The sequence below is a fragment of the Macrosteles quadrilineatus genome, unplaced genomic scaffold (assembly GCF_028750875.1).
Source record: "Macrosteles quadrilineatus isolate MER2022 unplaced genomic scaffold, UCM_ALF_1.0 Scaffold_1__1_contigs__length_201487025, whole genome shotgun sequence".
NCBI lineage: Eukaryota > Metazoa > Arthropoda > Insecta > Hemiptera > Cicadellidae > Macrosteles > Macrosteles quadrilineatus.
Window position 1 is genome coordinate 161,374,228 of NW_026542594.1, and position 26,447 is coordinate 161,400,674.

The 26,447-nt window shown below is 33.9% G+C and overlaps 1 protein-coding gene across 4 annotated transcripts in view; it reads right to left on the reverse strand.

The window, feature by feature from the left end:
- Positions 1 to 4,144: 4,144 nt before the first annotated feature.
- Positions 4,145 to 26,447, reverse strand: part of LOC128988613 (uncharacterized) — a 73,936-nt gene continuing 51,633 nt past the window's right edge. For 2 of the 4 annotated variants that reach the window (XM_054410092.1, XM_054410067.1), the window contains 14 exons: positions 26,153 to 26,257; positions 19,553 to 19,699; positions 17,161 to 17,262; positions 16,077 to 16,172; positions 14,552 to 14,698; positions 13,155 to 13,259; positions 12,164 to 12,253; positions 10,510 to 10,717; positions 9,766 to 9,920; positions 8,634 to 8,996; positions 8,422 to 8,515; positions 6,889 to 6,962; positions 6,480 to 6,564; positions 4,145 to 5,365 (listed from right to left, as the gene is read on the reverse strand). In XM_054410092.1, the coding sequence (XP_054266067.1) occupies positions 6,490 to 6,564; positions 6,889 to 6,962; positions 8,422 to 8,515; positions 8,634 to 8,996; positions 9,766 to 9,920; positions 10,510 to 10,717; positions 12,164 to 12,253; positions 13,155 to 13,259; positions 14,552 to 14,698; positions 16,077 to 16,172; positions 17,161 to 17,262; positions 19,553 to 19,699; positions 26,153 to 26,257 (1,761 nt within the window). In that variant the 3' untranslated portion in view covers positions 4,145 to 5,365; positions 6,480 to 6,489. Of the gene's footprint in view, positions 5,366 to 6,479; positions 6,565 to 6,775; positions 6,850 to 6,888; positions 6,963 to 8,421; positions 8,516 to 8,633; positions 8,997 to 9,765; positions 9,921 to 10,509; positions 10,718 to 12,163; positions 12,254 to 13,154; positions 13,260 to 14,551; positions 14,699 to 16,076; positions 16,173 to 17,160; positions 17,263 to 19,552; positions 19,700 to 26,152; positions 26,258 to 26,447 lie in introns of all 4 variants that reach the window. The other 2 variants (XM_054410077.1, XM_054410085.1) reach the window with 2 other exon arrangements.

The window sequence follows — 26,447 nt, forward strand, 5'->3', positions numbered from 1 at the left end:
TGAAGTAAGTACAAATAGTAAACATTTTGGAGAATTCATCTTTTTTTCTAATGTGCTATTAAGAGTCCATGGAGGCTAGCGGCCATCTTGGATAATTTCAAACAGCTGCTGAAGAGCTAATTATCATAATATTTTTTTTTTAACTATTCCTATTGTTTTGAATGTATTTCCAAGGGAGTATACATGGAAGCCAGTGGTCATCTTGGATTTGCCCCAAGAGCAATGTTAATTTTGTTATTTTCAAACAGCCGCTGAAGAGTTATTTACCACCTCAAAATCTTTTTTTAAATGCCAATGTAATTGTAATTTAAATTTTTAGTATACTCTGTGAGATTAGAAATTATTTGCTTTGTAGTTTTTTAATTGTTTTTTTAGTTAAACGTCTATGCTCCAAGAACTCCCCCGCCGGAGCAAACCTGTAGGCTTCCATTTTTCCCATTTTTCTCACTGAATTTTTACTCATATTTTTCCTCCAATACTTTTATGTCAGATTTATTCCATATTTAATTATTAAGGTCTAACGAGTACCTAGGTTTACTGCCAAGGGGAAGGTATTTATTTTATTTCTACTTTGATATACAAACAAAAGATTCACTAAGATTGGTTGGAACGATTCAAAGCTGAAAATGCTTAATTAAAAATACAAAATGTCGGATATCTAGTTAATGAAGCGAATTTGGAAAACACTGTTTCTTGATTTCCTCTTTACTTTGACCTACAGAACCATTTCTATTAGTTTTGCTTTACGGAACACCCTGTATATTTGATGAGAACATACGGACACCCGTTGTCGGTCCCGGGTCTATTTATCTCCGTGCCACATACAGTAGCTTCTTCCCTATAGAGAAATTTGCTAAAGGAGTAAACATGATTAACAACTAGTAATTATTTTGCACCCCTGTGGAATGGTTCTTGGCTGTTTATCCCCCCACCCCCTTCCTTCCGGAATATTCCCTGGTGCATTTATGTAACTAAGAGCAAGGATCATAACTCGATGCATCTATTAGACTTTGAATAAATAATGCACATTGGTTTCATAAGGGAAAAAAACTTGATCGCCTGTATTTTTCTACATAAATTTTATGAGAGTTAAATCTTATACGGTATTATTAAATCAAAGAATTAATTTCATTACTTTAATAATGTACTCGTTGCTCAACGAGCAATTGTGAGGTATTAGTATAGAGGGTAATTTGAAATAAATAACTCTCACAACAATCTTATATATTAAAACGTGGTACGGGCTTTCATTCGCAGATCAATCAATCAATTAATCAATCATTTTTCCGATTTTCATAATTCTTCTGTTGACATTTTTTGAAAAGGGGGGAATGCGGAAGCCACCATTTTAATTTCGGGTTTCTGTTTTTCAGTTATTGAATTTTAAATTTGGAAAGTTTTTGACAGAAATGCCAATGCTATACAAATAAAAATACTCTGAACCCACTATTCTGAAACAAAATAGTTCTAGACAAATACTTCGTTACCGTACTGGATCACAGCTAGTCAAGTCATAGTTATTTACTTTTGCGATGAGAGTTTCGTATTTAGTCGCTGTTTTATGAGCTTTAGAAAATTTGAATGGTCGTCGTCATTTCAGTGAAATGAGAAAAAAGAGCATAAAAACTTCATGCCTTAATCATATAAATAAATAAATACTTTATTGTCTTGACAATATAGATTGTATCGACAGTACAATTAGGTATGGTATTAAATAAAACACTTTAAATTTTGATGCATTTTTCATTGAAGTCTTCAATAGAGTAGATTGGATTTTCAGTAAGGATTTGTTTTAATTTACTTTTGTATTCTTTTAATTTTAAGTTTTGAATATTCATTGGTAGTTTGTTAAATAATTTTCTTTCGTTGTAATAAACATGTTTTTCATAAATATAGCCAGGAATAAACTAGGATTACATAAGAACTCACTTTCAACGTGTGCATTAATATCGGTTCCGGTTGTTAATAGTATATCTCGTAGGCTACCTAGGGCTGAAAATGAGGTTTTGCCGACTCGAGATAGTTCTTAAGTTCGAGGCGAAGTCGAGAACTTAAAACGATCGAGAGCTTCAAAACCATTTCTGTCCTTGGTACGAACGTTATTTTTCACCACAATATACCCTACAATTATCCAAACAATTAAATAAGCTTTATTTTTCAGTAATGGAAATATCTGTAAACATCAAAGGTGCTTGTTTTAGTTACGACTTAAAATTAAATTTTCCTCGACATCAAGGCATTATGGTGCATGTGACAACGTATGGAGACAGGTAGTAAAGCCTGTCAATATGTCATGTTACAAAACCAACCACTCTTGCAGCTGTTAAATTTATAACTTGCGGAATATATCCATTATCATGGTCAAAAATACATTTAGTTCATACATTGATGGACATAAACACATACTACAACGTACAATATCATTTGTTTCAAGTTTGACTATTTTATTAGCTAATCTAGCTTTGATAGGAAAAGGCTTGGTAGTATATAACAAGAATGCAAAATGTCTTTGCGCTAATAAATGCATTGAACTTAGTTAGCTTTTTTGTGTTATATCTGCATTCATTAACAACTTAGTTAAGGTGAATACTTTGTCATGTTAATTAATGCAGTTCCAGTTTATGGTTTTTAGATTTCAAAAGTGTCTCAGAGTTTTACCCTTATACCGGTAACCTCCCAGTAGAAGCAATATCAGTATTTTATGCAAACATTAGACGTGGCCTTACCCAATGTTCTGTGACCAACATGTTTTCCATACATTTTCACTCTTTGGTGAATAAATAAACAACGTTTTCGACTCTGAACTTAGTTTTTCCAGCCGTGTAGGTTCAGTGTTCAGCAATGCTATATGCCAAAAAGTGGTTTGATTTTTTCTTATAATCAAAGCCCAGGACAATTAAATATTGTAAAGGCTTTTATAACCATTTCTGTAAAAAACTCATACTGTTACATGAATATGCAGTCATTGAAAACTTTATTGCAGTCTATGTATAGACTACACCACGCTACACATTCAGAATGGATTTGAAATAGGTATTAACAAAATTGTACTGGAATAAAACTACAACTACAGTACCTATGCAGCTGAATCTTCACCATCGTAGGGTATCAACGGTGTTAAGAAAGTCTTAAGTGGATTTGTAACACCAAATGTGAGTTTATTTATCGAATAGGTGCATTATGGTCTTTTGAACCATTGCATTAAGGACCAGCAAATTTGGCACTCGTTAACACATCAGTCCAGGATTTTTCCGCTAACAAGTAGATAATTTGCCGGTGTTATTCACAACCCAAAAGGGCCTACGAGCAACTGATAGTGTCAAACTACAGAACTTGGTATCTTCAGTACCGTTAGTTACACGGTAAAATGTTTTTGCCATTTGGGCCTAGCGTAGGGGGCTTGGGCTAGCTAGCCTTTAGCCTAGCCAGTCAAAAAAAAGTCAGGATGAAAAAAAAACAAATTATAGAAAAAATGCAGTCAGTTTTTTTACCAGAATGGCAATTAAGTAGAGTGTAGAATAAATAAAAGAAACACCTTCTCCAACCAGGGTACAGGTGTATTTGACGCTACTTTGTATTCCTCGCAATGATTACTTATTACTTATGTGATTTAATTATACTTGCCTTTGAAATACAATTATGATGTTACAGACCACAACCGTAATCTGATTTTGATGAAATTTTTTTTATTAACTTAGTGATTTTTTCTATAAAACCCCATAAAAAACATAGTTAAAAAAATGGCCCGAATGATTATGATTAAAATTTTGTATGTTATGGTCTTTTTTAACTCACAAAACGGTTATGAATCCAATTGATGTATAAATTAGGGTTCAAAAGTTCTTGTAATTTATATAATCACCCCATTAAAACCCTTCAAATAACAAAAATCTGACTTAAAAAAACAGCTCAACCGATTTTTATTTAAAATTTGAAAATATTTTATGGTCCTTAGATTTAAAGAAAATGGTAAAACACTGATTGCTTTAAAAATTACAGTTGAAAAGTTTCAACTTTTGTGATTTTCTCCGTCGATCCCACATTTTACCCATGATAAAAGTTGTTGACAAGCTAATGGGAGAAAGTATGTGCCAGATTGCTGATACTGTTTATTTATGTCCGTACAAGGAAATAAATTACACTCTTAACCCTTAGTTAATATTTATTACATATAATTTACAAAGTAGCTTACAAAAACATTTACATATTGTTATCACGACAACATATGGTAGGGCTATATTATTACGAATGGAAAATACATTTCCATGTCTAGAAACTAAGTAAAAAATTGTCATGCTAGATCTAGTTGTAGGTCAAATTTTAATAAGTTTTCATGATGTGTAAAAAGCATGCTGGAATGAAATATTGTTATCTATTTAAAGGTTAAAAGCAGTTGTTCAATCATCAGTACTGCAGTTACAAATGGGCCGGGTGGGCACAGGGGCACAAGAGTTTTTTTTTTTTTTTTTTTATGGGGGCGCAAGCAAAAGACTCTATTTGAACATATATCTTAAATTGGGTGACAGTAGAATCCTCCTCACTTTTGGTTCCCACTCATGACTCATCACTGCCACTGCTGCAGATTATCATTGACTATTATACCTCTATAGTTAATGATATTATGTCGCTACTTGTTCCGCCTTATCTTTATTTGTAGGCTTTTAATTTTTTATGTTATTTTTTCATTACTCACCAACGTCAGTTCCTTTTGTCAAATTGGGCGAGAAAAATATTAAAATTGTTAGCAAAAAAAGTTACTGTCGTGTTTTTGCTTATGATTTTATTTATGTTTGATGGGGTGGGGGCACAACTACCTCTTGGGCCCATAGTGCATCACATACTAACCACGGGCCTGTTAATCATCAGAGCAGCTAAATTAATTTAACAATCTTTAGAGCTTATAATTCAATAATCAGAAAACTACAATTCACAACATTACAAAAGTTTGAAAAATGTCAGTGTCCTTAAGGAGCTTATATCCAATATGTCTATATATGACTTCATGTCTAAACAAATTGGAAATGCATTGGGTTGGTAACTGAAAATAAATATTTGGCACTGAACAACTAGATATCCATTCAAATTAATTTAATCTTAATTGACAGGTATGGTCAGCCCATACCACATAAAGAAAATATAAATTCTGAAAAACCTCATAGCTTACAAAGTTAAAACGTTAAAAAATAAAAATAATCTTTTATAAAAATTAAAATAGTCCAATGTTTTTTAAGACATTGTATCACCATAACTTTGTTCATAACATAATTTAACAAGACCCTCAAAATAAATAAATGAGGAATGTTATGGCTAAACTAAAATTACTACCTAATCAGAAGAGAGTAGTTTGATTGTTGGCTCTGGATTCCTGTAACAAATACAAAAGCCATTATAGTGTTTTGAAAAAGAGTTTCAAAATACTTCTACCTATAATTTAACCATTTTGAGCTAGCTTTTTATATGGGCAATATTTGAAGATGGGGTTTGGAGAACATTGGAAAATAGAAAATTCAGGAACCTTTACAGGAGACCAGATAATGTGTCCAGGATAAGAAGTTGGAGAATTATGTGGCTTGGTCATGTGAGAAGAAGAGAGGAGGATGCAAATGCAACAAAAGAAGGGTGTGGAGAAGTCAACCAGAACGAAGGTGTCCATTAGGAAGGCCAAGATTAAGATGGAGCGATCCAAGTGGCTGGAGATGTATGGAATATTAGGGGAGAAGTGGACATGGCAGAGGACAGAGGATTCTGGAGGCAGCATGTTTGCGAGACCAAAAATCAACTTTGATTTGAGTGGCCACAGGAGTAGGAACCTCTTCGGGGTTAGTTAGAGGGTACAATAGGGGGACGATTATTTATTTGTATATTTTCTCTCTTAACCCATTTGCATCGGATGCCGTAACAGTACGTCAAGTCCGTGATGTAAAGTATCACGGCTGACGTACTGGTACATCCGAGGCTTGCGAACGCCTGCAGCTGAAAGCAGACTTCCAGCTTGTCAACCACCTGTTATATATAATATTATATGCAGTGCTCGATTTGTACAAATTGAGGTGCCGGAACTGTAACCTATTTAATGTGATTTGTACCTATTTATGCCAATATTTTTATCTTCCTGAAAGAGAGGTACCGGAACTCCGTTCCGCCGCGTTCCCCTGCAAATTGAGCACTGATTATATGTGCCTATGTAGATTTTTATTATGTACATATATATATTGGTTTATACCCATGTACATGTAAGGAAAATAAAGATGTTTTGAATTTTAATTTTAATTTATTTAAATTTGTTCAACAAAATATTACATTCCTTGAATGATTTGATAATTCCCCTAATACAGGCTGGCATGCACCTATTTATATTTAAGTATTATTTTCTGCCATAAAATGCTATAAAACATCATAAAAAATGTTTCAGTGATACTGGGATTTTTTGTAAATAAATAAGACGATGTAAATGGGGTGAATCCTGTTTGGTTACTAACCTTTTAAACTTTAGCCCACAATCGCAGATGAAGCCATCTGGTTCACTCCACAAGTACCATCTCCCCGGTAGACTCGGTAGTAACCCTGAAGTAATAAATAAATTATTAAAACAAAAACCTGATTCACTTTGGAGAATACTGCAAATATCTAAGCAACTTATTACATTGTGTTTTTTTTTCGAATATTTTAGGATACAATTAATTGTCTAAATAAATGAGTAAATTTTGGAGAATGATTTGAACTCAAAGTAAAATATGTAATAGTTATGACAATACTTGGTAAATAAACACAGTACCTGTTCTCCCCACCGGGGGCCCCAACTGTTCTTAACAATCCAAAATGGTAGGGACTTGTGAAACATAGGGTAATCTGAAAACAAAAATAACAAAATAAAACAGTATATCTCACCTTTTCACCCCAATGAGGACCCCAACTGTTCTTAACCAGCCAGTAAGGCAAGATCTTGTGTCTTATAGTTGATCCTGAAAAATATTTATTAATAGCTGAGTAATTGATTCACAAGGGACCGCAACCATAAATACAGTAGTGTATTCCCTGTAGTGTATTACATGGGAAATTCGCTAAAAATACACCAACATAAGATTTTCAACTATAAATAATCTAACTAAATTTAGACTATGTAAACCATCATAAACACCCTACAAATCTTGGTAAAATTATGAGAATTATGACATTTTTAGTATGGTTCACAGTAACAAAGATTTATTTAAGTAGACAATACTAACACTACTGAAAACACTCTGCTAACACTATTTTTACTGCTAGTGATACTAATATATATATATAGATATTTGAATTTGTTTGTTAAATTTACAAATAAAGTTTCAAGTAAGTCACTAATGTGAATCTAAATTATAGGTTCCGAATAACCTTACATTTTTGATTACTAGACTTCAATGATTGATTATTGACCCTCGTTTTGTATGCTAAGATAAAAGTAAACTAACAAAACTTCAATAATCTTGTCATACATTGATAACTTCAAGGACTTTGGATGGCTTCAGCATTCTGCACAGCGTCGGAGCCAGCCGGCCTCGTGATTCCGATTGATCTACTTGCTTTTGAACAAAAGCGGATCTTTGATCAGAACGGTGCTTTCAGTTGCACTGAAGCCTGAGAACGCACTTAGAAAGACTTGCTGGGAGGAGGAACAAGGGAGATGGACGGTGAGGCTCTTTGGGGATCTCCGAAGTTGGTTTGAACGAGAGCACAGAGAGGTAGACATTTATCTCAACGTGACACGGCTGTTTTGGGGCCTACCTTCACAAGATGTGGAAGTCAGCGAGTCCAGAATATAAGTATGGTAACTCCAATTACTATGATACACTGCATACTTGTTTTCCATTAAGTGAGGTGGGAAGTAGTCAGAAGGAATTTTGAAACGGTTGGCCCAAACACACTCATCCATGTAACTCCGCAAAACTCTTTTTACACCAGCAAATGTCGAAAGACTGCAAGTCGAAGTATCTCAAAGTCTTGAGAGGTTTGTCAGGAAGCTTTTGTTGTTGGAAGCTTCACGTTGGACTTTTATTTCTTTAGGGGTTCTCCCTATAACCTTATTAAGGTTCAAGGTTTTTCAAAGTCACCCCAGAGATGCTTGAGCTGAAGCTAAAAATTTTCCAGGAAATTAAAGTGTTTCCTTGTGAAAAGCTGGGACAAGTATTCAATCGAATTTTCAAGAGACTAAAAACAAAAAGGAATCCCAAGAAGGAAAAAGACGTTACTTGAAGGAAGATGATTTCCTTCAAGATTATCTTCAGGAAGATGATACAGACATGGAAAAATGATTCTGTCAAGTTAAAAAGGCATAAGATGAACTGTGTTTTTATCAAATATTTATACATATAGGACTATTTATAAATTTGTGGGCTTTCATTGCCTCCTCCTGTTTTTTTATTTAACATCTAAATTGGTACTTACTGTGTACTCCAAAACCAACCAGCAACACTCCGTGGTCCAATTGGTCCTTGCTGCACAAGAACTTTAAAGGGTGTGAGACTCCTCCCATGTAGAACTGTTGAAGAAAACCACAAATAATATTTTGAAGTTAACAATAGAACACTTCTCTACAAATATTACAAACTGAAAAGTATGTGTCAATCAATGTGAAACCTAATAGTAATATAACCTACCTGCATGGCGTTGGCGTTGATGCCGATGGAGATGGGTCCGTTCTTGTACAGCCACTGAGCTATCTGGGTCTCGTTAGTGGTGATGTTGACAGAGCTGGTCACCGTAGCACGAGCCTCTGTCTTGTTGAACTTGCAGCTTTCATTTTCTGCCTCGTAAGGATACTCGTCCTCCGTCTCCAGTCCGCCGAGCTCCTCTATAGCCTCGTACGCTTGTGTCATGTAGCCTCCCATGCAACCGTCGTCTCGCTTGTCACAGTCCACCAACTCCTGCTCGGACAGAGACAGCAGCTTCCCGTGTCGCAAGAACCACTGGCCTTCCACGTTACCAGTCACTGAGAAAGCCCAGCATGACCCACATTGTCCCTACAGACATCAAACCTTGTAAAACAGAATCACATGGCAGGAGTAAAGTACGGAGGAACTTGGATATCTTTAACACAAAAGGACTAGAAAAATTCAATAATCCAAAAATATGAATCGGATAGGTTTGGCGATAAGGACTTACAAATTAAAAACAACATTTTAGATCAAACAACTGTGTTGGGAGACATATGAATTAGTAACATTTAAGGGCTTATTATATATTAGCTACTGTTTAAACAAAATTGTAGGTTTGCTTTAGTTTTGATATTGCACAATGAGTAAGGGAGGATATAATGAGGTAACCTTACATGGTTTATATTATGGTGTGCAGTATTAGGCTTTATACCAACACAGTGTGATTTTTCATAATAGTTTTTTGGAATATTAATCTTGTTAAAACCTAGTTGATGTTATTAATGTTCATAAGACCCCCGCCGAAGCAAGCCTGGAGAACAAACGAATTTCTATTTGCTTGATTGAATTTTCACTTAAATATTTCCTTAAACATGTCAGATATATGTCCTGTAGAAATAACATTAGGTTTAATAAATATTTAGGTTTGTTATAATCATCCAAAATGACCAAAACTATTCTTGAATTGACCACATAACTTTCACAATAATTACATATGTCGCTCTATGGGCCAAGAGATAAATACACGTCTTCAGCAATTGTTGAATTATGTTCGTTTAGCTTTGAAACAAAAGCAGATTTTTTTTATTAATAGGTGAGTTTAAATCAAATATAAAATCTGATTCTTGAGTTGTACCTGATTCTTGACAGGAGTAACTGCTCCCCGGTCCCTCCAGTCAAAGTCTACAGGCAATGTGACATCTGGGATCTCTGCAGGAGTCATGTGGTGCCTGCTGGGTCTGGGGGCTGGGCCTGTCTTGAGGCCTAAGTACTGCCTCTTGAACTCATTCTCTACACACAGATCATAACACTATGGTTAGAGAAACAATGACAACATTCAGTTATGACAATTATTAATTTTAAGAGTTACAAGCTTTTGGCCCATCACGTACAGGAATCGAGTGGTCAATTTCAGTTACAACTGAAAATAATTCAGAACAGCTACAGTAGATTACTTGCATAAAGATAAATCCTCACAGATTTAATGGGGAAAATCATCTTGTAAACAAATTATTTCTTTCATCCCATTATAGGCATATAGGACATGCATTTTAAATCCGATAATCTTACAATAAATCAGCAATTGTTTTGATTTGAAAAGCCTTGAAGTGATATTGGCAATGGTCGTTTATTAATAAGCATCAGTTATAATTGATTAATTGAGGTAACATAGATTAAATACAAGTTTAAGATCCAAAGTTGTTCTTTTTTATTATGTATATGTGTACTAGTGTACCCTATGAACTAATTTTCTCACTTATACTCTGAATCTTAGAGGAAAAAATTTCACCCATTCCCTAGTTTATTCACTCCCAAAGTCCTGTAAATCACTCATTTGACTTGATTTAGAGCTTTACTATCATAGTCCTTTGTCCATTACCTGATAGATCAGCAAACATGTTAGGTCCGTAAACTGCAGTTCCTTGTTCAGTGTCTTGCAATGTTTGAATTTTCTTTAGATTAGCTCGGAAAATGCGGAGCCGCTTATGATGTTCTTCTTCAGAAGAATAATTCTTGTTGTATATCCTTTTGAACTCCTCAAACATGGAAACGTGGAGAGCGTTGATATCATATTGAGCATCCACAGACTGAAAACACATACAAATTTTACAATTTCACATAATTATAGATAATATCATAACTGATACTTCGAGAAGTGGTTTATATACAATACAAATAAATGAAAATTTACAACATAAATATTATTATTTCACAACAAAAACTAAACCACAAGTTTCAACTAGCAATAATTAAAAGAATGGAAAAGGTTAACAATAAAAAGTAATATCAAATTTAGTACATAATCATAGACTTGTAGTTGGCATTTTTACAATGCTATCATCACCGTAAACACAGTAATATCTTGATAATATCCTGAGATCTCAGGAACATCATAATCCTGTTCTGCGATTGTGGTAAATTCTTTAATATCTGCCGTGGTAATGCAAACATCATCATTGTCCGCCACAATTGCAGCACGACCCTGAACATCTCCTGCAGTCATGTGGAATTTATCATTGTCTTCCTCAATCCTCGCCAAATTTTGGACATCTCCCGCGGTTGTGTAACTAAGGACACCTCATTAAGGTTAACCCACAACTAAGGAAAAATTCTGAATACCTCCCAGGGTACAGAAATAACGAAATAGTCCCTTGCAATAAAGGCAAAATCAAGATTATCTACTGGGGTTGTTTATATATCATAAAGGTCTTCCATGATTGTGTCCAAACCGTGGACATCTCCTGCGGTTGAGTAGGCAATTATTGTCTCTCGTAATATTGGCAAAATCCTGCGGCAAAATATATCTCCAGTGGTCAGGGACACATCATCATCGTATTCGGCAGTCACTGAAAATTCCGTTGTGTAGACATCTTCATCGTCTTCCGTGATCGCGGTAAGATCCTGATTATCTCCTGCGGCAACAAAAACATCAATGTCTCCTCTGATCGTGGCAAAATCCTGAACATATTTTGCAATCGCAGAAAAATATTGAACATCTTTGGTTGCAAAGACATCATCTTCCTCTTCTATGATAACACAAACATTATTGTTATCGCCCGCGAAAAAAAATGTGAATTTTAAGATCGTGCTCGTAAAAGCTCTGTTGGAGTTCGATTTTCTGACTTTCTGCTTGGTACCCAGCTCTGCTTGAAAGTCATAAAACAATACTTTCATCGCTAAATCTTAAATTTCATCTCATTGTTGAATCTCACCTCATCTATTAGAGAACAACTAAACATTTTTTAAACAAGTCACAAAAACTTGTTATGTCAACATACAAATCAACTTTCAAGGTCTCATTATAAAAATATTTTTGTAAAAGTTAAAATTATGTATAGAAAAAGATTATTGTAAAATACTTAAGTAATTAAATAAATAGAATCCAATTATTTATTAAACCATGCCTTATTACTATCATCTGAAAACTTTTAAACAATAAATTTTACTATATGCAATATTTAACAGTTTTAATATGAAAATTGAAAGGATAGGAATGCATCATAATTTGTTTACTAAATTAATATGGTACTGACCCGTTTCATTAATTTACCACAGTGGGCAGAGATAACCTCTTGCAGTTCCAGCCATGGTCTGTCCCACACAACGACATTGCATCTGTCCATCTGGTCAAATAAAAAACACAACATAAAGCATACACAAACATCACCATGTAGTACAAAAGTATTACTTTATAACCAAACAGTAATTCTTCACCTGTTTATCTGAACAGATCTTGTCACAATACTTCCATAAATTTCATTCACTAACACACAGGTATATACAGGTAGGCTATATACAACAACTGCAAGAAATTTCAAATTCTGATACGGTCTCCAAAGGCGATGCACGACTGTTTCAAGCCCAGGAATCTACACAATTCAGTTGGGGCCTGAAATACAGTATTTACTGCCATAGGTTAATAATGTTTGTCTATCTTCAACTACCCTGATTGTATTTGAACGTTGAAAGATATTTTGGTTTATTATTAACATTAACATTAAATTTGAACCTGAACCGAACTGAAAATCAGCAAAGCCAAAGATCTTAAGTAATACGATTGAGAATCATATCCAATTTTTTTCTTTTTAAGAGGTTGGCGGCCTCTTTTAACCTTGAATTTGCTAACCGTCCACATAGACTAACTGCCCGTGCGTGGAAAGTATCCAGCAAAGCAAGGGGTACTTACAAAGGTGAGCAGTACTAATAAATTTTATCGGCAGTGACCAGGATCCGAACCCACGACATCGCTGCCTTGGGCCCGAAGTCCGTGACGCTACCAACTGAGCCACCGACTCACCAAAATTTAAAATTTATAGTAAACATAATACAAAATCATTACGGTATAGCAAAAAAACTATAAAAATAGTATTAAACCTGTTCACACATTATAAAGAACTTTAAAATTGTTTTAATTTTAATCCATAGATATCCACCCTAAATACACCAAATATTACCAACAATGGTGATATTTAACCCAAACCGAAACCAACCAATATTTAATTGTTTTCGTTAGGAAACACTCACCATTGAGTTGTCTGGTTTAACACTGCAGTTTTCCTCTTGACTAGTTTTCGTACATTCAGATTCTCCAACTTCAATTGTCAAATAATATTTCTTGCCAGCAACTGTCTAAAATAAAATAAAAATCACAGCAAAATATAATTTGAAATAGTTACCTGAATGTTATAGTATGAATTTATTTGCAAGCCAAAAACTACCCATGTGTTTTGTAGAAGGATGTAAAAACGAATTTTTATAAGTAGCGTAGAATGTTTGAGCCCCTAATATTGAAAAGTGGTCGCAATGTTCTTTTTAACAATCTGTATGAAACAAACTACCTACCATATTTGTATGGTAAATGCTTTTAAGTAAGCTCAATCACCAAAACAAAATATAATTCAACTACATTTTAATAACAACACATTCATGGTAAGCTTAAAAAATATTTATAAAACTAGGTTACTGTTGAGGTTTTAACAAGCAATATCATTCAACTATCAATTGATGCAAAATAACTTAACTTTTGGAAACATTTGGGTTGTTTGCTATTCAGCAGCTTAGATACGCCTGAACTCAATAATCAATAACTCAAATGAAAGCTGGTGTTTCACTAAAGGTTCTTAGACCAGAACTTGTAACTGTAAGATAATGTAATTAGAACTGGTGAAATACTTCTAAATTGAGTATTAATTAAAATTAATTAAAAGTAATAATTAAAAAAAAAGTTATGTTTTTAGTCAAGTAATACGGTATATAAATGAATGATGATGCTTGATGGCAAATCTGTGCGTGCATACCTTAAAGTTAAAATTATGACCAAAATTATGAAAATCTGTTTTGGGTAGAAGAACCAAACCAACTCGGAAAAGAAAAATCAATATTTTTTAATATGTAGAAGATACTAAAAGTTGAATTGGTTACTGCCATTATTTTAAAGTAATGATTGTTTGTGTTTATTTGTTCTTAATTATTAAGGCATTGAGATTGTTTTTTCAGTCACAAACTTACAGATTAAAGCTCAAATAAGTCAATAAATAATTACTGTACATTTTGGTATGTAGAATTGGGTCCTGCATAGCAACGCTACACATTTTTTAACCGTAGAGCTGGTATGCGCCCGATATCGAGCAAATTAGGCTGCAGCCCAGGTTAAACCCACGTAAAATGCCGATTTTAAACTCGTATTTGACCAAATCTCACTTCATATAGTATGAACTCTTGTCTTGGTTTAAATACCTTTTGAGTATTTAGTCTATCTTTTTCCAATTTTTTTACATATATGAATTTGAATAGATGGTGTTTTTGGCCTCTAGGGACCTCAAAACGAAAAAGTAAATCGGTCCCGGGTCCAGGTCCTACCATGAGTACTACAGTAGCTTATTCTCTATATGGGAAATTCGCTAAAAGGATTTCTTTAGTACCTGAACTTTGGAATCAATGACTCTGACGAGGGCATGTTTATAAACAGAGTTGGAGCTCTTGTCAATGGTTTTGAGACTAAGTCTTGCAGCTTTCAATACCTCGGGTGCCAACGGGTCAATCTGCCTCAGTCCTCCAGCACTCTGCACCTACACAATGTATCAGTTACCAATAGGTATGAAACTAATTGTAAACAACATTTTTAACACTTGCCAATAATAGGTTAAAAATATCTAAGCACCATCCTACTCTCGATTGGACTGATCAGATTTACAAACTCGTTCAATTACATCAGCACTATCAGTGGCCCACAGTCTTTAAATTTATTTTCTAAAAACTGGCTACAGCTTAAACATAACAATGGGATGATAGCTAAATTTTTATTTTAAAAATTAATTATGCATAGAGTAAATACATAGAGTAAAGGCATAGAGTAAAACCACTTTCTAAAAGCCCAATGAATATTTTAACACAATAAAAAAAAATGTAAAACCAAAAAACAAAACTGCACGTCAGTTTTATTATATTTAGATTAACAGATGGAAAATAGTAGTTTATGCAACCATCACATATCTATTGTCTTTACGACACAAGTGCCTTGAAAACTGCTACGAGTGTCGTAAAGACTAATAACACGAGTTGCTTAAACTACTTTATCTACGGCCGTTTTTTAATCACGTTTGTAAAACTTCATTACGTATACTCTTTCTGTTACTTTTTTAGGGGATAGGTACTGCTAGCAGCATTCTTAATATAATACTGTTTCAGGAATCAGTAGACAAATCATAGAAATTTTTGGCAATACTGAATGTATTGAAACAGTTTATTTACAGCATTAAAATAAAAACAGAGACAATTAAAGTATCTCTTAAATTATTTTAAGCATCGTGAAGGATAATCAATAATCAATAATAAGGAGGTGAGTCGACGGCTCAGTACGTAGTACCTGGGACTACAGGCCCAAGGCAGCGATGTTGCGGGTTAGGATCCTGCTATCTGCCTATAATTTGTATCAGTACACTTCACCTTTGTACTGTACTGGCTCACCCCTTGCTTTGCTGGATACGTTCCACGCATAGGTCCATAGTTTATGTCAGGGATCTCCAACCTACGGCCAGCAGGCCACAGATTAACAATTGAATTGGTCGTTACCAGCTGATCAGTTGGCGTTCAAAACACCACAATTTTACCTATTTTCTTTCAATTCTTGAACCCTCTGCTCTTTTTACCACACTAGTGCTTTAAAGTAAATAAACAATGCGGTAGAGTGAATCTTTTCTGTTCTAAAAATTAAATTGAAAAGGCTAGTTTAAAAAGAGTCCCAGGTCAAGAATGTAACTTTTCATTATCAACATGGTAGGCGTACAAAATATACCATAATGATACTTTATCTTCCTAATAGATTACCTAAATATAATTTCACTAAAAGTGTGTTGTTTTATGACTAAAAGATATATTGATTGGAAATCAATCCACATTTTTTCAAGCACAATAAGTTAAGATTTTGGTTGTTAAACTGTGGTTCACCTTGTTGTCTGGAGAATCCTTGCAGTTAAACTTGGTAACTGAGCGCCGGTTCTTCCATAACTGACTCCACACGGTGACATCACACTCTTGAGGTGTCTGGAACCACCAATAATATTATCTTATATTCACTAAATGAAGTAAAAGTAGGTTTAATATCCGAGATGAAGCCAAGGTTGGAAGACATGCGTAGGTTGAAAAAGATTTTAGTATTTGTGACAAATATTTTGTGTTACACTGCACTATTCTGTAGGCTAACTAATTCATTAAAAGTAAATTTTTTAAATTTGTTTACCTTTTTATCAATAAAGTCCCGAAATGGTTACCTTCTTGGCTTGTTATTAGAGTAACAGCCGTTACCGTAACTATGGTGCAACATGTTTTTGGTCATTAGGAGTACATGTTCTACGGTTACGGCGCCATCGTGAACATGTAACACGAAGAGTTGAGGGTTAGAACCAATCGCGTATCAAATTAAATATAATCCAGTTCCAGTCATCAAAAATATATTTTTCAAAAAATTTGCTGATATGTCAGGTCTTGTTCCTACCAACATCCATTGTGCTTCAAATTCATCAAGCTTCTGTGGCGCTTCACCTGAATTTTAGCGATTTCACAAACTTAGCAAACGGATACCCCAGCCGCAGTTATAGTGTATACCACAGTATCTTACAGATACTGTGATTGATTTATCTATACTATAATATGATATTGTTTGCGCACAATGATTTCAAAAACGGCTCCTATAATTTCCTCCAAATTGTTAGAAATATCTTAGTTTTAGGTTAAAAACAATATCCATGCTAGCCACTGTTCTGGAAAATTAGTTCTGGATTAGTTTTTTGTTAAAAAGCAGTTTAAACAACACTTACCCAAGTCGGTGCTGTTACAGCACTAAACTGTTAAGGTGCAGCATTTTAATACATAAACTGTACTCCAGCAACCCAAAAACCAATGCACATCTTCACAATTCATTGTATTAGATGTTTTTGTTTTTATACTTAAATGTTTTCATACCAAGTACCAGAATTTATTGTTTTAAAATCTAGTGTCGATATAAGAAAAAATTCAATTTTTTTACACTTACCGAGTTATCTTTAGGAATGCAATTCTTAGCATTTGCATCGTTTTTCTTGCAGTTTGAGTCTACCACTCTAAGCTTGAGATGGTAATTTATTCCATTGACAACCTGAAAAATATCTAAAATCAATACGGTAATTAATTATACTACCATATAAATACTATACCTATATCATATACCATATGAACTCTGTTGAAAAAGTATCCGACCTTGTTCAGGAAAATTATATTTTATTTAATGCTATAAAATAAATTGCATTCGGTTTTTTTGTAAATTAGGTTTGGCAACAAAACTGGTTTCTTTCAACAGGTTTAAGTCAAAAATGGTTGACTGGCTCATCAACAATCAATATTATTATTGTAAAACACAGTATTTCATGTCTAATGTTAATATTAATTTTCAATTTAGAACCCACTACTTTTTCTATTTTCAGTTTTTATTTCAGTTGGTTGGCTATGACTATTCCTTGTAAAAAGGTCAATGACAATAAAGCTCATGATTCTTGGCCAGAATTGTGCGGGATAACGATAGCGTTTCCGTGATCACAAAAGACGCAGATGATGTTTCCATTACTGCTGAAAAAAGTTTAGACACTCGAGTTTGGAGCTCTACAGAAAAGTAACCAAACTATTTAGAAAAACACAGAATGTATCAAAACTTTTGTTGTTTCATTCTACCTATTCCTGTGAAAACAAATATTTTTTAGCTCATTTATCAATTTTTTATGACAGTCAGAAGGTAAAAAAACCTTGTGTTTAGAGTTTTAAAACCATCTTATAACTTTGAAAACTCGTACATTGTAAACTAAACATCAGAACTTCATCAAACTTCAATACAACATAGACACATATATAATGAATTAACTTGTAACTTTGCAGAATGTCTACTTAACCCAAACAGTTTTTATTGTTAATTATATAAATTAACTTTTTCTAAAAAGCAGCAAACACTAAAAAAAAAAAACTTAAAAGCTGGTTTTTAAGGTAATTTTTTTGGCAATTGGAATATTCATAATGCTCAACCAAATTGTCATGCATATAATTTATATAAATTAAAAATTAACATAAAACTGGATAATCTCGCTATAAATTGGTGCCAAATCTAAATTGTCCACTTCAGAGAATGCTGTTTTTTTTTTTTTTTTTTTTTTTTTTTGTGAGGGAGAAAAAGTAAGTGATAAAGAAATATCCAGTATATCAAAAAGTGCACAGGTTTTTAGGGAAGATCTTTGTCAGTTCACATCTCATCTCTGCCCAGTGCCCAGGTGTTCAATATGGCAACACTGTACTGTAAGCGACTGCACTGGGATGTAAGCGACCAGTCAGAGGTGGCGGCAGTCTAAAGAGCCGTACTCGGATACATCATCAAAATTGAATGTTAATTCTAATTCATATTTGATATTAATAATATGCCTAACAATGTAGTTGAGTGTTATGAGACGGTTTTCCAACTACCAAAACAATTACCTTTTTCATGATGGGTTAGCCTCTGGATCAAAAATTGCACAAAGCAGCAGTGTTTTTTGTGTAATTATTTATTTTGACAAAATCATCCACGGAAGACAGCTATTTTATCTTGACGCTCTACAACCTGAAGATGTGCCCCAGCAGCATGAAAAGCTGTAGTTATCACTTACTACAACAAGGATCGTTTGACGCAAATGGTAACTTAAACCATTTTATATTACAATTACCTTCAAAACAAGCATTTCAAATTTTTTTCTAGTGTTTCCCAATTTTTTGAAAAAAGTTAATTTACTTAATTACAACAAATCTTTTATTATATAATAAATTAATTACAACAAATCTTTTATTATATTTTTATTTTAAGTTTCATTATAAGCTTTTTGGGTTAAATAAAAGTTCTGAAAACTTACAAATTTATTCTATATTGTATTAAAGTTTGATGAAGTTCTGACGTTTAATTTACATTGTGTGAATTTTCAAAGTTAAAAGATGATTTTTTGAACTCTAAAACAACGGATTTTACCTTTGGACTGTCATAAACAATTGTATAAACTAGCTAAAAAATGATTTTGAACAAGTAGAGTAAAACAAAACAAAATTTAATATAATAGGCTCACACTTAAGGGTGCATAAGGGCAACTCCAGCCGGAGCCACCCACCAGGGGCGCTAGTGGTGGGAACCAAATACGGATACAGCTGAAATTAAGTATGGGTTGGCACAACAGGCTAACATTGATTAGTTGATCCCCGATAAATGTGGAGCTTGCATTGGCCAATCCTTATTATAAAGTTGTACCGTGACTCCGACTGGAGTCTTACACCCTGGGATATGGCATGACTCCGATCAGAGTTGTCAGCAGCATACGTGTTAAACATATTAGGCTAGAATTTTGTTATAAAAAAATAAAATTAAGTGCCTTAAATATATTTACCTGAGTCTCAGCAGAAATTAGTTCTACTAAAGTCTTTTTAACGATGGAATTAGATTTTTTATTCAAGTCCTCAACTGCATACTGGGCCATTTCCATAATGTCATCTGAATCGTTTTCAATTGGATGATTTCCTCCAATGGGTTGCTCCTGAAAATGAAATAAACCGTCAATGAATATTCACTAAATATTTTGCTACAAAACAACATTAGATTTACTCAATCTGCTTAATAGTTTTACTTGCAAGTATTTTGTAAATGTAACTTCTGTAATATATTCAAAAAAATTCAACAGAGATACCCATGGATTGTTTCCCACATGTTCATATTTTACTTATTATTATATAGTTGGTAATAATGCAGGGCCGAACTTACCTAGGGGCGGACGGGGCGAGCGCCCGGGGCCCCCGGGCCTAGGGGGGGCCCGAAACGAGCCCCTTGCACAGTAGTTTGTATTAATATCTTCGAAAATTAATCAGACACTTACCGAATGGCCTTCTGTTTTAACAACTTTATTGTCGTTATCCTATATTTAAGGTTATTGTTAGGTGAATTTTAAGGTATTACTAGAACCAAAATTCTAGACTCTAAGGGACTTTTCCTCAGGGTTGCACTGGGCCCCGCGCTTAGAGCCAGTTTACACGAGCATAGCTGCTAGGCTGTGACGGACCAGTTTGAGTTTCAATGAAGCCGTTCACACAAACGTACGGCCGCGGCGATCGAGTTGAAGGGGGCCCCTTCGCTTGGGGCAAAAATACAATAAATAATATGAAAACTCTTGTCCTAACGTAGAACGTAACTTGTACAATTGTGTTGGGTCAAATGGAGATTCAATGGATTTCTAATACTTTTGAAAAATAAAACATTGCTCTGTTTATGTTTTATTAGATGTTATTCTTTTACCTCTAAGTATATGCCAATCACGATTTTAAGGGGCAGAAGTATTATATTAACCATTTAATTAAAAGGTTTTGTAAAATAGTAATTAAGTTATACGTCAAAATTTGGATCTTCAATTTAGTCGTTAAGAGTCAAAATCATAGGATGCATTGCACGACGTCCAAGTGCCACGACGTCCAATAATATTTATTCAGTGCCACGACGTCCAAAACATAATTTTTGAGTTGTTGCACGACGTCCAAGTGCCACGACGGCCAAAAGTACAGTAACTGCCAAAAATATAGTCTTTCTACAAGCTTTGGATGTCGTGGCACTTGGACGTCGTGAAACAGCGCACTATAGAATTGTAAAAAAGTAACATTTGCACGACATCCAAAGTCGCTGCCAGTTGCATGACGTCCAAGTGCCACGACGTTCAATAAATATTTGACTGTTGCACGACGTCCAATATAGCTCAGCGCTGTTGCACGACGTCCAAGCTCCTTCATGATGACCGGTTACGATGACCGGCTACTTGCCGAACAGTGTTCTCTCGTGTAAAATGCTTATGGAACCTTTATTAGTTATATATACATGGGTATATGTTCTTGTTCAGAAATATATATACTATGAATATTTTTACCATTAATTGAAACATCATAAAGTAAAAAAAAAAAAAAAACATAAAAAGAAAAAGAGAGATTTAGACCTTCAGCAACTGATCCGTTTTTTACCTTCCTTTAATTTATTCTTTTTCATGTTGTTCTTCATGTAACATACATAGACTAGAGGGCCGCTCATGCCCTTGACAAATAAATTAACATTTTCGCACAAATACAAATCAATATCGTCATTAGACAAGAATTAAAAAATAAAATGTATAAACAAAACTTACCACGGCATATTCTTGAACAAGTATGCATACAAACCTAAGATAAGCATGTTTGTTATTATTATACTTAACCTACAAATGCATGACTTAGGGCATACCTGCTTTTCTAGATAAAATATCCGAACTAATTGCGAGTGCAACGTGAACTTAGAAAAAGACTAGTAAGAATTTACAACTGAATTTCTCAGAATTGATTGACAGTTCAGACGAACCTATGGCCACAGACTACGGAAACCTACAGTATTATTGTATTAGTATACTGTATTTGTATTATTGTGTTACTAGCAGAGTACCCGTCCTTCGTACGGGGTGGGCATATAAGTATAAATGCTTATTGCAGTTATGGGAGAGGACACGATTTTAAAAAAATGGTCTTTTAATTTATACAGTATCCTATAGTGTAGCACACATCTACCGTAGTCCTGATGTTCTACCACTGCACCTAAACCATGGAAAAAAGTAAAGTTCTCATTGTGTACCACAACTTTTTTTTTGCTAGTTGGTTCAAATTAGCTGTGGTCATTAATGCAAACAAACAACATAATAGTGCTGCACCCTGTTTGGCAAGCCTTATAACTTTTTAATGCTGTTTAATATCATAGAACCAACTTGTACTTGAAACGGCTGACAAAATTCTTTAATTTTAGGGATGGTCAAGTCTCGAAATTTCGGGAAATTTTCGGGAAATTTTAAATCTCGTTACACGAGACGAGATTTCTTTTTGGCCAAGATTTTTATTGAGACGAGAAAAAAAAAAAATAAAAAAAAAAAATTAAAAACGCCTGCAGAAAGTCAATGCAATACCCGCAATACAGGAGCGTGTTGTAGTTGCGTTTCCTTTGCGAAGGCGTTATTATTTAATTAATTCTTTAAATGTAAATATTACTTTTTATTTGAATAATATTACTTTAATAACATTTGAGAAGTTTTGTTAAGTGTAAGCAGTGTAAGGAATGTTTTATTACTATAAAAAGTCAAAACAAGTAACTATTTTATAAAAATTAATATTGCTTTTATTTTATGATTTATTTTATTTTGGGATAAGTTGAACTCTATCCTATTGTAAATAAATACTTGTTAAAAAAAAATTATTTTGTAGGTTTTCTCTTGTTACCATCGATACCATCAATCAATATTTTAAAATCTCTTACCTCAAATTTTTGAAAGCCCACGGGGCAGAACCCTAGGACAATAACGAAGAGGGAATGGTTGTATAATATATATCTTCGGAGCTGTAGCTTCATTTGCGTGCGATTTGAGCCCAATCGGTTCCGTACTTTTTGAGATTATCTCATACAAACACACAGACACACATACACAAAACACACATACACACAGACACCACCTCTTCTTTATAATAGTATAGATAGATAGATTACTATTATAGTATTATATATTGTCTGTGCTATGGCTACGTTTTTATTACTGCATCAGCTGGAGACACTCTGAATATCTGCTTCAACCATTTGTTGTCAAACATTGATCTCGTAAAATAGTGAAATTATTTTTCGTATACACTAATAGAGCAAGGTTTGTACTAAAAGAAAACCTTCTTTTAGTTTAGAAAATACATGTTTCACAGGATACAATTTTAACCATTGTAGTAACACCATTATAGCTTAAAAAGTTGATAAGTGATAGTTCACATGATATTTAGCACATTTGACGGATAAACCTTTTTTGAATTCGTCATTATTATAAGTGTATGAAAATTCATATATCTGTGTATCAATATCTACTTATCTCATTTCTGTTCAATGGAGGTTATGCAATTTCAATGATACCGGTACTTAAATGGGAAGTCTTACAGCTGTTATAAAACTGTGCATACATTTTATCTTACGAGTAAATTCGCTACCAATTGATATAGTACGACAATTCTATTCTACTGCAGTACTTAGAATTCTACCACTACTCACATTAAACCTACCATATTTACTTTTGGGCTAGTGATTAATTTATTGTATTAATCATACAATATAGTGAATAGTGTTGTCATTTATTTATCTCGTTTCTATGACATAACTCTATTTTGTAGAAATCATTATGCAATCATAACAACAGAAATACTGCATCATTACATTTTACGGTGACATTGTATTTATTTTACATATAAAAAATTTAAGCTAATGCAATAATTAGTTCAATTAGAACCATTGAATATTGAATAATTTAAACATTAATCGAAGACGAAGCGGTTGACAACTTTCAAACAGTTGACTAGGCCTAGTTGCCTTCAATAATTGCAATGCGAACTGTATGCACTGAGGTCGGCAAACAGTGTTCACAGTGTGCAGGCACTTTGGACGTCGTGGCACTTGGACGTCGTGCAACAGTCAAATATTGATTGGACGTCGTGGCACTTGGACGTCGTGCAACTGGCAGAGGCTTTGGACGTGGTGCAAATGATACTTTTTTACAATTCTACAGTGCGCTGTTTCACGACGTCCAAGTGCCACGACGTCCAAAGCTTGTAGAAAGACTATATTTTTGGCAGTTACTGTACTTTTGGACGTCGTAGCACTTGGACGTCGTGCAACAACTCAAAAATTATGTTTTGGACGTCGTGGCACTGAAAAAATATTATTGGACGTCGTGGCACTTGGACGTCGTGCAACACTCCCAAATCATACAGCGCCAGTGGGCTAAAAAAATCTATATAGACATTTTATGACAACTAGGGTCGTCTGATGTTGACAAAAAATACATTATTTGGGAGCGGGCGAGCGTTGTCGACTGAAATCGTAAAAAAGCAACAAGCAGCTGCAACAATAAATGATAATGAGCTGATAAGGGATCCTGTCTAGTCCCGTCTGTCTCACGCGCATACACATACATACAATGTCTTATCGCCTATCCAAAACAATTTAAATCACTTTACTCCCAGTGTGTTTTTGGTTGACATTGTTGTACTTTTGTGTTGTATTTTATTAATAATTCTGCAAACACTACAAAGAACAAATTAATGTTATATTGAATGTTATGTTTGTGTTGTATTAATCTGAGATATTGAATACATTTAAACATCTTTTCAGTTACTCATATAAATGGTTAGCTTGTGATTGGTTATTAGACTTGTATTGTAATATTTTACTCGTCAAGGAAAAACTCAAACTCGTTAAAGTTCTTAATGGTACTTTTCAAGCTAGGACTTAAACATATTATACAAACGAGAATTCCATGCCAAAACCACTATGAAAATAAACATAAGTCATAGTTTATGGTTTTATAGTTTTAGTGCAGCCAAGAAATGTATGAAAAGGGGGTTTTAATTGCCATGCCAACGTGACCAATGTATCAGAGTAGGAAGTGACATTTATTTATAGGGGAAATAACTATGTTCTAAACCTTATAATGATTAATCTATAAAAAGTAAACTTAGTAAAAGGTTTGTTAGTAAAATTATAGTAAGTTATAAAATATATTAAAGCTTTAAAAGTTTATGCATTATCTCTGACTTACATCACGTGTTTAAATATAACTTATTCCATTAATTAATGTTAGTTATTTTTTATTTGTGTTTTCATTCAAGCAAGAATGTGTATTACAGTAAAAAATTAAACTAAACCTTGTTATTTTATTTTTATTTTATCTATAGTTTTCATTATTTGTTGCAAAGGATATTACATTTTAATGTATTGCAAAAAAATGTGTAAGGCGTTGGTATTAGTTATACTAAAATTTTATAAATACAATTACAACAAGAACAAATCATAACATAACACCGTACATTGTAGCTATTTTCAGACTTAAAATATTACATAAAATTAGTTTATGCAAAATACAGCATACTATTCTAACAGGTTTACATATTAATTCACCTTGAAATTGCCTATTTAAAATTAGTGTGCATGTAATATGCGTTACATTGTGTACCGTATTTTTTCTCGTATAATCATACTGGGGGCCCCATCGGCAAATTCGCCCGGGGCCTCTGAAGTCCTAAGTCCGGCCCTGTAATAATGTATAAAACTTAGTACAAAAATTTCAAGTTGATATATGTGAAAGTTATGTGTACCTAAAAACTGCCATTTCAACATGGGCGGGATAGGGACTGAATTAACTCATCTTCCAATAATTCTAGAAATTAACTTTTACTTGATAAATTCAATGTTTTTACTAAGTATCTGCTTAAATTAAACCAAAGATAGTTTTATAAAACTAAGTATTTATAATTGACTTAAATTTCTAGCATCAATTGAAAATGTGAAGCTATTTTTTAGTTTATTCAGCCAATTTGTTTGTACTGTATCTGTTTTTGTTGGTGGTAAATCTAATCTATATGCCACGAACTACTGAACGGGTGGACCTAGAACTCTACGACTGATTTGGGGGTTTATGCCTTGACCAGTTTTGGGGAGAAATTAGCGTCATAAGCCTTATGGGGGATGGGCACCCCTGGTACCAGGCTTTTAGTCTAGTAGTTTAAGTTATTGCAGACCCTGGAATTCCACCCAGCCTTTGTAGGGTGAGCTACCTGTGCCAATTTGTGACAAAATTTCCCCTCAGGAACATATGTCTCAAAACCTTCAAGAAAAGCAGAACAATTTGTCTAAGAAAAACAGCTTGGTTATTAAATCGGCTTGTTTGTTACCATTAAAAAGGTTACGTGAGTGTGATGTTAACTAGGACATGAGCTTTTTCCCTTTAGTAAAAACATGTTATATCTAAATTTAATAAAAACATGACAAAACATTAAAGATCACCAAGAGTTAAACAGGATGGCCACTGAAGTCCTGGAAAATTGCTGCACTTTTTATCTCGGTCATTATACCCAGTTGATAAAATATGCCGTTTTACCTTACAGCTTTTATCTATTAACATAATACTCACTCGTCGTCTGCGGGTTGCAGTAAGTGTCTTGCAGTTGGCTGAGGTCATCTCTCTGTGTTTGTCCCAAGGTCTGTCATACACCACCACATCACATTCCTGCACTGGCTGCAAACAAAAACCATTATTAACTGCATAATTACATATTTGTCAAAAGTGTTAACTAACTTGCTGCAAAAGACAGGAGTCATTTTCTTGTCTGCAGTACACAGAGAAACTTAAATATAACTTTGTTAAAAATGGATGTATTTTCATAAATCCACCAAGAAGACATTTATAGCAATGATTCATTAGCAGG